Below are 12,121 nucleotides of genomic sequence, written 5' to 3'. Positions count from 1 at the left end.
TATCTGGTTATATGTACATATGTGTGTATGTGTACGGATAGACACATAAACACCTGCACACACATACTCATGCAGGTAACATACCTACATGTCAAGAAGGACATAGGTGAATAGGTGACATGTGGGAATAATCAGAATAGTCATGGTAACTGCCAGTATTTGCTTAGGTTTTATTAAGTGCCAGGCAATGTTGAAATTTATATATATATATATATATATATATATATATATATATATACACACACACACACACACACACACACACACGGATGTAATCCTTATGACAACCATGTTATCCCCACTTTAAAGATGAGGAAACTGAGGCACAGACAGGTTGAGTAACTTGCCAAAGGTTATACAGTTGAGCATATTAACCCAAAACTTCCTGGGGAGGAACATGGCTCGGGGTGTGCGCCTTTGAATATGACTACTAGGCAAGATGTTAAAATTAATTCCTTACAGAAAAAAACTTTTCGCAGAGTTAAGCAGTTCATTGTAGAACTTTGCACCAGAAACTTTCCCAAAGTCCATTTATTGTCTCATTTTCTCTGCTAGTAAAACTGCAGACAACGTTATGCTTTAGTTCTTCCCTGTCGGAGTAAGTAGCGCAGAAAGCCTCCATCAAGTCACAGTTGGAAAGTAATCTAATAAAAGAAGATTAGTGAATGTAGAGAAGACAAAGGCAGCCATGTTTGAGTTTAATATCTCTCAAATTCAGCACTTTGGCTAAGATGCCCGTTTTTATTTCTTGCAGGTCTGCTAAAAGGTCAGAGTAATGCAGAATGCGTGCCTTCATCTCAGATTTTGCTCATCACAGGTGGATCCCATGTGTCTTCAGTAGACAAGTCACCTTTGTAGCTAGCACCAGTGCCAGCTCCATGCCATTGCACCTTCTTTAGTCTTGATTGCCCTTCCTGCATTTATTGGTGTATTAAAATGACTGAATATGAACATTAAGGACTCCATGAACCTGGGCTAATGGGAGACTGTAGAGAAAATGAAAAAAGATCCACCAGAGGACATTTGGGGGGTGGGGGGGAGGGAGCTGGGGAGGAGGGAAATGACTAATGAAGCTAATTAAAAGAAGCATTCAAATCTGCTTTCTACCCTCATTAACAATTAGCAGGGCACTGGCCAGAGTTTGTACCCTGTGTTTTACCTTAACAACATTCTATTTGCTCTTTGTATATTTAAGTGTCGTAAGGAAATGTGTTTCAATCAAAACTGAACATGGGATAAAGAGATGTGGCTTTTGTGATATTCTGTCACAAACACTTTTATTGTATCTCTGTAAAATACAATGTATGTATGCATGTAAGTGTTTTCGTCCTAATGTTGCTACTCCCATGGCGAAGAAAAAGAACAAAAAATGGAAAAAAAAAATCGGAAAAAAACAAACAAAAAAACAGGCTCATAGCAGCTACTGTGTAGAAATTTCCCCCTACTTCTAATTTGCTGAATGAAGAAAAAAAAATCTTTTATTTGTGATATTTTCAGAGACATTTGCTCTAGTATGGTGTATTTAAATAATAAAAACTTAAAAGAAAAAATATTTGATGGAGTTTGGGCTTAAACATTGTTTTTTTCCTCTTCTGTACTTTGGGAAAAGGTAGGGTTTTTTTAAATTTTTTTTTTTATTTGATACCAAGTTCACTTTAAATTTCAGAAGTTGTGAGAGATAGTGTGTATATTTACGTAGTTAGTTTTGGGCCAATAAGGTATTCTTCAAATTACTTAACCATGCCATTTTTGGCAGGGGTACAAAGCAATGTTTCTGACGGAGTCCCTCTTATAAGTTCAGAATATTCTGTTAACAGCACTTCATTACACTTCTCCAATATCACAGTGAACCTTTTGTGTTTATATGTAAATATTTGTTTGATTCTTCAGCTATTTTCGCTTACTCTTTTTTCTCACTAGGAAAGCCTTGGGTATGGATGAAAAACATGTTAGAGAATGTGGCATAACTATCTTGTTCTCTTAGCAAGTTTATAGCTTTGGCGGAAGCAGTATGCCAAACCATACCTGTATGTGTTCTGAGGTTCCGTTAGTTCTCAGGGACCCCATGGTGAAGCAGCCGTTTCCTGGTGTGCTTCTAGACTCCTGTTTGTTTTGTTTTGCTCGTACACTCCTCTGTAGGCTCTGCCTTTCCATATGTTTGGAGGAGGGTTTGGAATTCATTTAGTAGAAGTCTTGAGATGTTCGGTTGCTAGTTCTAGGCGGTAGATTATCCCCAGCCACGGCTTCTGCAGTGCCCGCAGAGGTGGCCTGAGGAGAGCGCCTGTAGGCCAAAGACTCTCCGTGGGGCCATGGCCAGGGCTGGAAGGAGGAAACCCAGAGGCTGCTCTGCCAGGCTTGCAATACGTGAGCAGATCTCAACTGCAACTCCTGCCTGTCACAGGTTAATAAAACCAGGTGTTTTAACGCTACCTTTAATTTCCTTTCTAAAAATGGCATTTTCCCCCCCTCTTGTTCCAGAAGAGCTCCGGAGGCCCTCTCTGGAGGATAGGAATGGGTTCGCTCTATTGAGAGACCAGGCTTTGGCACAGCTTAGCTTCCCTGCGCGATCTGTGCTCACTGCCTGCCTCCAGGTTCCAGGCCAGGAGGAAGAACCACTTGCTCCAACTGCACTCTTCTTGGAGGAGAACTGAAAGGCAGAGAGTAAACGTGAATAGTTTTATTAGTGCTTAAGACAAAATGAACAAAATCACATAAATATCTATTTAGAGTTAGACCCTTGGGGAATTTCTAGGAACTCGTTCTGGCTCTGACATTATTTTTCTTTTAAGATACTGTAAGGGAACTTGGACTCTCCGGGATGGAAAAGGGGAAATGTTAATAAGAATGCAAGCATCTGCTCTATCCTTTTTGGCATGAGCACTCATGTCCCATATAGGGTAGACATTCAAAGAGAGACAGTTAATAACTTCAGTAAGTAATTCAGTGTGGCATTGAGGGATGTGGAGGGCTAAGGTTATTAAAGACTTTAAATGAACTATTATACGGCTGGTTCCTCAAGCACTGCTGCGTATTTAATAACGAGCTTCTAAAAGCATTTCTTAAGTTGCAGACCTATAAGATTACAAATGTCACTCATGTTAGTATAATCCACATGCAAGTGATGAAGTCTTCTCTTTGATGTGCTAAATTGGAGAAGGACTAATGGAGCTATGAATATACAATAGGACATATTTAAGTAGTAGTCTTGCTTTAGGTAAAACACTTTCTTGAAACCAGAGGCATTTCAAACAATAAAACCCAGCTCTAATGGGGATGCTCTGTGGATAGAAAGCCACTAAAAACACTCAGGTTTATTCTGATGTGAGCAGTGATTATGTTCCTCCCCCAACCCCAACATTGCTGAGAGAAAAAAAAAAAAAAACACCCCACCAGCTTGTTCACCTTTCATTACTGCATTTGTGATGTTAGTGAGATGTACTCTGTTCTTTTGAAAGGCCTTATTTAATATCACCCATGTCACAGAGCAAGATGGCCCCCCGTCCCTACAAGCAAGTGCAATTAAAAATAAAAGCAAATGTAACTGAGCCCTGCTGTACTGATTAAAAAAATGTTTATGATACGTATACATGTCCCAATTATGCAAACTGCCACTCTTGCTGATGAAACGGTTTTGTACAAAGATCCTCCTTTGAGAAAGGGTTGGGTGTTTTTTTTTACCTGCCTTGCTACACTTACCCCAAAAGGCAGGCGGGCCTGAGAGAAGCCTTTCCAACCCAAACCGTTTGCCACAAGAAACTATTTCCAGCTCTTCATAATTTATTAGGAAGTAGTTTAACACAGACTGTAGTGTCTTAGGAAATACAGACTGAGAAAACTCCAAAGTCTCTCATTTATTAACGAGAAAACACCAAAAAGAAGCCTGTGAAATTGTCATCCTTTTCATATTGACTTTAATTCCTTTTGCCCTCATTAACACTGATATTTGAAACAGCTAACCATCTAATAAAATGAAGCTTTTAAATGTCAATATAGTAAGATTCTAACGTGCACCATGTTTATGCAAAATATTTCTCAGAGCTATTAAATTATATAACAGTGAATCTAAGAGCTATAGATCATGTAGCCTCAATAACTATTTAGGTCAAAAAGTAATTTTTTCCCCCCCAATGACTCCTTCACCGGGGAATTCCATCCCAGGTGCTTGCGCACCTATGACTCAGGTTGAGGGGCCACTGGAAACAGACTGTTTGCAAGTTGACGTGGCTTCTTACTAACACTCAACCTATCGTCAGTCCAGCCAAGTCACAGAAATGCTATTGCAGTTAAAGAGCAATTTGTTTCCATGAAACTGCAATTAAAGTATTACTGAGCAGCCATTTTAGATTGGCAATGCTCTGAACGCATGTTAAACAGCCAGCGCCTCCCACTTGCCGAGCCCGCGATCTGACTCGCAGCACATTCACCCACGTTGGGTACCTAGTTAAGAGGCATTTGCAGCCCTCTGTTCCCATCGTGAGCATGCTGAGAGCAATGGCAAGTCAGGGCCGATTTTTGGAAGGTGAACTTGCAACTTACCTCCAGTGAGACTACTATTTGCAGTTGCACGAGAAGTGAGAAGTACTTTGTGCCCAAGGATATGTGCGTGTCTCCTAGAGGGAACGTTTTCGAGTTCAGATTGATTCTGCGGAGCACGGGCTGCAACTCGGAGGCTCTGAGCCGATCGTGCTGCAGGTCCTGACATGTTACAGCTGTGTCAACAGGGCCATTCTGTCTCCTAAATCACAACTAATAAAGCATAGGATGAGAATCAATTGATTCTGTTATAAGTTCCTCGGATGGCACTGGAAAGTTGTTTAATGACTCTCTGTTGGGAGTGGACAAGCCTGGGTTGAGCCACTAAAAAAATACCCATTTTAATTGTCTCTCTCCCCTCTGTATCTGGGCAGGGCAGCCTTTCCTGCAGGTTAGCCTCGTGGCCACCAGATCAAAACCTTCCGGGGGAAGAAAGGATCTGAACTGAATTCCTCCCGAACCTCTGAAGTTCAGGATCTGTTCAGTGAGAAAGGTGAAGTGCAAAGGTTTTATTGAAAATGCAAAACATTGATGTAAGATCCTGAGAGAGGAAAGGATGGCAGAGGTGGTGTTTTAAAATGCAATTAGCGCTGAATTCTAACCAGCTCGGAAACAATCATTAGCTCGAAGAACAGGAGGCATTTCACCTTCCTTCTGCCTAGAAAGTCTCCCTACCTGCATCAAAAGGTTTACATCCTCAACTTCCTCAGGAACCGTCTTCCTGAACAGTGCATCTCTTTGTGGGCTTTCTGCTGTGTTGTTTTAGCTGTAATTTTTTTAAAAGAGGAAAACGTTAAAAGTTTCTTCCTAAATTAATATTTCAATTCCTGAATTGACTACTTTGGGGAGCTGTAAAGAGAAAACCCGAAGACAAACTGAATTTACAAGTAGAGAATAATTCTAAAACCTGGAAAGGAAATTGCTTGTGTTGGCTGTAGTTGTATATCTTTTTCTTTATGTAAATAAGGTTTGGTGGAGGTGGATGTGTCTTAAATTCTGCATATCTCTTTAAGGCCTTTGATTCAATTTCTATTGTCAGTCATAAGACTTACACTTTCCATAAAAGCCTTACATCTTCGAATACAGTGTTTAGTATAATAACTTCATCTGGGAATTTTATAATGCTTTGTAAATGTATTTACATGTGAGCATTTACAATTAAGACGTTCTTACACATGTTTTCTCACATTAACCCTCTTAATTACTATTATTGCCTCAGTTTTACAGGTGAGGTCACTGAAGTTCAGGGAGCTGACTTAGTAAGCAGGGCCAGGACTAGAGTGAGGTTACTGAGTACTCTGTGGGTGCAAAATGAAAGGGGATACCAAGAACTCAGTAATCAAGGGAAATGTTTTAAGATGATATTTTCAAAAATAACAAAATCAATGCAAAGACATCCATGATGTACAACATTTACAATTTAAGTCAAGGCAGGATCTGTCTTACTTTCCTTTTGGCCCAGGTTCCAACATGGCTGGGCACTGTTACGAGGGCCGGCGGTGCCAGCACTGCTATTTGAGCCCTAGCGTTTGGGGCATTTCCGTAGGCTTGCCTTATAAATTGTTAGACTGCAACAATGATATACTTTATCCCATGAGCTGTAACTTGGTTTTTTTCTTCCCTTAAAAAAAACTAATTATTGCATTTTATCTTTATCCAACCTGGAATGCCGACTCCTTCAGACTGCCTGCCTATCTTAGCCTTGCTCTATTAAGAAATTCCTTTTGACAGTTCTCAACTACTTCGTCATGTGTAATTAAATATAACTGATAATGACTCTTCCCACAAGTTGTTGCTGAGGAAAAAGAGCAAGACTTTAGTAATCACATTAGTTCAGAAAGCAAAATGGATAAATATACCCCATACAAAGTAGTGAATGGGGTGTTTAAAATATTTGAATGACTTGTGGATTTGAGTCTGTAGATAATATTTGTGGTGAATTTGAGTCTATAGAAGTAATGCATACTTTTTTAAAGTATAAGCGAAGTAATATACACACACAACAACTTTAAAGAAAATTTTTACATGTTCTAGTGTGTTTTGAAAAGCAGACATACCACAAAATAGCGAATATTCATGTTTGCTGTTTTAAGATGGGAGAGCACAGAAATGTTCAAGTGGAACAGATTATACCTTTAATTACATCCAAACATGATTCTGAGCTGATATTCAACATTTTGTTGGCTGTACTTCCCATTTTCTCATTAATTGCTGGAGTCCAAAAAGATACCAAATTTGTAAATAAATTGCTATCACACGCCATTGAATCCAAGCTGCCTTGATTACAAAGAGAAAAATAGTTAAGGAAACATTTCTACTCAATTGAATAAAACACTGTTTTAGTAATGTTGATGTAAAGGTTAAGCAAAAAATGACTTTTTCTTGGCTTCTATTCTTGACCACAGTGGGTTTGGTGCCAACGTACTGGTTATCAAAGCCCCTGATGTCTGTGTGTTATTTCATGGAATATCTCAGCCCAGTGACTCTTTGCAGTCTGTCTTTTAATCTTTTCTTATGCTATGTGCAAAATGAGACTTAAGTTAGCCAATAATATGTATTTATTCTGGTCTGAAGATTATATTACCCTTCTCATTGGATATCAATGGTTATACATATACAGTATTCTAATCATTAGGTTGTGAGGATCTGGAAAATATGCATAGATCAATCTATACCCTATGTAGTTAAAACTATAAGAGTATTGATTACAATGAAGTAGATAATGTATATTTGTTATGCGTATAATGTGACCTCAGCTCACAAAATCAGGAAGTTAAAGTCTGGTACATCCCTGAGAGGCAGGCAGAATTTGTACCAGGTAGTGAGGCTGCTAGACCCACGAGCTCAACCTCTGGGTTATACCACTCTATAGTAGGACCAGAAACCACCATTTATTCCAGTTTTCAGCAGATGCCATCCATAGCCAAAGCTGCATAACCAGTTCAAGCAGCTGCCTGAACCGTGTTTATCAGGATTTTTATTTTTTGGTGAGGGTGTAGATGTTTATGGAATTTAGAATAAGTATTTTCTCTTAAAATTCTAAGCTGTGGAGATATTTCTATCATGAGAATGAGGGAGTAGGGAGAATGAAGGAACAACTGCCTAAATAAATGGCTCTTGTAGGAAGGATTAAAGGGCTGGAGTCTTGTTGAGATTGTATGGACTCCCCAAACACCCTGGCCACACACCCCATCTACATGGTTTTGTTTGTCTTACTTCACTCCTGTCAACAAGACCCTTTGCCCTACTGACACAGGATGCTGTTACGGTGTGTGGTAAAACTCAAGCTATGCTTTTGTGGACTGCAAGGCTGTGACATCAGGAGGTTTTAGACATTAGCAGTGTTGGCAGTTTTTAAAAGTTGATATGATACAGCCTTTGGTGACACTTCACAGGTGTGTCAGGGAGAACTGAGGTGAAAGGAAAATTGCAGCAGAGAAAAAGCAGACTCCAGTGTTCTTGATGAAGCTTGGGGTACCACGGTGGAAATGTTGCCTCTGGCTTGTTAAAGCTACAGCACTGGAAATCTAACCCTTCTGTTCTCTGACAGTGGGGTGGAGGCACCAGGGCCGCATGGGTGCAATTCACAAAACTACATCAGGTACCTAATGCTGTAAAAAAATGGGTTTTTGTTTGTTTGTTTGTTTAACCCTCTTTAGTCAAACATGATAACCTTAGAGAAGGAGAAAAGATTTTGGCTGACTTTGGAGCTCTGGAAAGTCAGCTTGTGCTGTGGGTTTGGTGAAGGTAGGGCTGTAATACTTATCTCTCTGCATTGTATTTTATAGATTTTAGTCCAGAATTTGATATTTGATATCCACCCAAGGATTCTGCCTCCAGAATGCCCTTGTTTTGCATGCAGATGGCAGGTTAATGAACTCATTACCGTACACTTTATCCTGCTCTGGACAGATTTGTGACATTATTTTTTCAAAACAAAAGAGGGTTCTGCCCTAGCCAGTTTGGCTTAGTGGATGGAGTGTTGGCCTGCGGACTGAAATGTCCCAGGTTCAGTCTCAGTCAAGGGCATGTACCTCGGTTGCAGGTTGGATCCCTAGCCCTGGTTGAGGTGTGTGTCTCTCCCCTTTCCTCCCAATCTCACTAAAAAGTCAACGAAAAGATACCTTGGGGAGGATTAACAACAACAACAACAACAACAACAACAACAAAACAGGGTTAGACGGTTGGTTGGGCCAGATGAGAATTGGGGGACTAAGTTAAAAAAAAATATTTTCCAAAACATTACTAACCTGCTCAGGGTTGCTGCTTAAATGTTCTATAAAACTATCCCTACTTTCTCCATTCCCCCAAAAAAGGTACTTTGATTTCCCTTGCATTCTTAAAGATTTTTGGAACTGTGTGCCTTCCCACTGTGTGGTCCAATTCCATCCCAAGACGAGGTGATTTGGGGCTTTCTGATTCCTTGGGCATCTCTGGGCATCTTGTGCATCTATGTCACCTTTTCACCTCAGGTGTTCGCACCAAACAAGGGAGAAACAGCACTCACTTTTGTCCTCAGGGAAATGCTATGCGAATTGCTGATGGCTTATTTATCTTGTGTTCTGTGCTCTGTACTTTTGAGGATGAAGATACCTGTGCCTCTCCACTCCTCCCCCTTTTGCTTTAAAGCATGTAATAAAGTACATATTACACTGTAATATTAAGGAAGCACCAATCTGGGAGTCAGGAAACACTGAATTTAGTTCTAGTCCTGAAGGGAAGTCAAATGGAATCTGTGGTTAGATTTGTCTTTCCATGTGAATGTTAGCCAGAGCCTAATCATTTAATTTCACTACCTCCTTTTGCCTATCTTTTAAATAGGAATTTTCTAATAACAGCTATACTTGCCCATACCTTCAGTGTATTCATTAGAAGGTAAAAAGGGCTTTAAATTCTCAAGATGGTACTCTTTCGGAGGGTAAACACTAAAACAATAGAAAGTATAGTAACTTCTCTCATTTACAAGTGAGTTATAAGGTCTTAAACTTACTTTGAAAATTATGATAGCTAACTCTTGCCTGTCTTAATGGAGGGGAGTGATGATGTAGATTAACCCCAAACAATGGATAACATAATTTATTTTTAGTTTAGAATGTAATATGTAATTTCTTTCATTTTGTGAAAAGTCTATTTTTTAAAAACAGGTTTGGGGTTCACAAATGAAATTGAGAGGAAGGTACAGAGATTTCCCATATACCCCGACCCCAACACATGTATAGCCTCCCCATTATTAAATGTATCCCCAAAGTTTTTTATAACTGATGAACCTACACTGACAGATCATAATCACCTAGAGTACATAATTTTCATAAGCGTTCACTGTTGGTGGTGTACTTTCCATGGATTTGGACAAATGCATAATGGCATGTATCCATTATTATGATATCATGCAGATGATTTTCATCGCCCTAAAAATCTTCTATGCTCTCTGAACTTACCTCCCCACCCCAAACTGTGGCAACCACGGATCTTTTTACTATTTCCATAGTTTTGCCTTTTCCAGAATGTTATATGGTTGGAATCATGTAGCCTTTTCAGATTGACTTCTTTCACTGAGTCATATGCATTTAAGGTTCTGCTATGTCTTTTTCATGGCTTCAAAGCTCATTTCTTTTTAACACTAAATAATATTCCATTGTCTGGATGTACTATTTATCTATTCACCCACTGAAAGACATCTTGGTTGCTTCCCAGTTTTAGCAATTATGAGTAAAGCTACACTAACCACCCTTCTGCGGGTTTTTGTGTGGGTATAAATTTTCAATGATGTACTTTTCAGGAGCAAGGTGATAATGCTTTTCTTAGGTAAAATTTGCAATTCTATAAACTCAGACCACATGCTGGTAGAAGATAGCTCAGAGGAGAAATGAAAATTTATTTATTTTATTTTTTAACTTACTAAATTTTTTTTTTATTGATTTCAGAGAGATAGAAACATCAATGATGAGAGAGACTCATTGATTAGCTGCCTCCTGCATGTGCTTTACTGGGGATCAAGCCCGTAACCTGGGCATGTGCACTTGACTGCAATTGAACTCTGGATTCTTCAGTCCACAGGTGGACACTCTATCCACTGAGCCAAACCTGTTAGGGTGCACATTTATTAAATAACTAGAGGCCCTATGCATGAGATTCATGCACAGGGGGGATGTGTCCCTCAGCCCAACCTGCACCCTCTCCAATCTGGGACCCCTAAAGGGATATCTGACTGCTTATTTAGGCCTGATCCCACCAGGACTATCCCTCTCACAATCCAGGACTGCTGGCTCCCAACTGCTGGCCAGCCTGCCTTCCTGATTGCCCCTAACTTCTTCTGCCTTCCAGCCAGATCACCCCCTAACCACTCCCCTGACAGCCTGATTGATGCCTAACTGCTCCCCTGCCAGCCTGATTGCCCGTAACTGCCCTCCTCTGCAGGCCATCTTGTGTGTTGGAGTGACGGTCAATTTGCATGCTACTCTTTTATTCGATAGGATGATGCAGCCCATATATTTTTTCTTGTTACCCCCAGAATACAACTTTGAGGCAGATATTACTACTTCTATATTTGCAGTCAAGGTATCAGGGACTTAAGAGAGGTTACATAATGTGCTCAAGGCCATACAGCTAGAGTTATTTGAAAAAGGTGAATCTGATTCCAGTGCCCACGGCCTCCTATAGGGGAAAACGTATTAGGATTAAAGCTTTCTCACAGCTAATCCCTGGTTGGCTAGTCTACCATGATAATGAAGCTGATAGTATACATTTAAAACCATAGCACACTGTAACATCCTATCTAATAAAGAGGGAATATGCTAATTGACCGCCTTGCCCTCATAAAGATGGCGGCATCTACAGCCAATAAGGAAGGAATATGCTAATTAACTGCAACATCCTCAAAGATGGCAGTGCCCACAGCCACGAGATGGTAATGCCTAGTCCCCTCAGCCCCACTGGGGTGGCAGGCACATGGCACACCTGGGCCCACCCCTAGGTAGGTCCCCTCAGTCCCCTAGCTGCCCAGGGCAGGCCCGAGGGATGACCAAATGACTGAATAAGCAGGCTGTGTGGGGTGACCAGGTCGGCAGGGGAGTTAGTGAGGGACAACCAAACAACTAAACTAGGCTGAGTGGGACAACCAGGCTGGCAGGGGGTCAGTTAGGGGCAACCAGGCTGGTGGTGGTGGGGCAGTTAGGGACGATCAGGCTAGTACACAGAGGCAGTGAATGGCGATCAGGCCAGCAGTTGGGGGGCAGTTATGGGCAACCAGGCAGGTGAATGATTAGGAGCCAGTGGTCCAGGATATCGAGAGGGTGCAGGCTTGGCTGTGGGTACCAAACCTTTAGTTAACTTCGTGCACCAGGCCTCTTGTTAAATATGTTTGATCATCTTTGGAAGGAGACATTGGTCCAGGTATGTTTACATAGGGAAATAGTTGTAGTGCCCTCTTGACTATGCACTTTCCTTTGAAAGGGTAACATTTATTTCCATTTCATGGTTCTTCAAGGAAGGACAAGGAATTATCTGTTGTTATTTGTCTAGTAATTGAATTAGAGCTGTTATTGAACTCAGCACTTTACTTGTAATACCTCATTTAGTTCTCACAAAG

General features: G+C 40.6%; 1 protein-coding gene across 5 annotated transcripts in view; it reads left to right on the top strand.

Annotated features, from left to right (window-relative positions):
• Positions 1-12,121, top strand: part of LMO4 (LIM domain only 4) — a 42,926-nt gene that overhangs the window by 15,586 nt on the left and 15,219 nt on the right. For 2 of the 5 annotated variants that reach the window (XM_084871913.1, XM_084871914.1), the window contains exon 5: positions 755-1,561. The exons of the other annotated variants lie outside the window; for them this stretch is intronic. In XM_084871913.1, the coding sequence (XP_084728039.1) occupies positions 755-763 (9 nt within the window). In that variant the 3' untranslated portion in view covers positions 764-1,561. Of the gene's footprint in view, positions 1-754; positions 1,562-12,121 lie in introns of those variants that run through there. 5 annotated transcript variants of the gene reach the window in all.

Source organism: Pipistrellus hanaki, assembly GCF_964339955.1.
Source record: "Pipistrellus hanaki genome assembly, chromosome: 2".
In the NCBI taxonomy this organism is placed as follows: domain Eukaryota; kingdom Metazoa; phylum Chordata; class Mammalia; order Chiroptera; family Vespertilionidae; genus Pipistrellus; species Pipistrellus hanaki.
The sequence above is the reverse complement of the archived record's forward strand: the minus strand, read 5'-3'. Positions and strand labels throughout refer to the sequence as shown.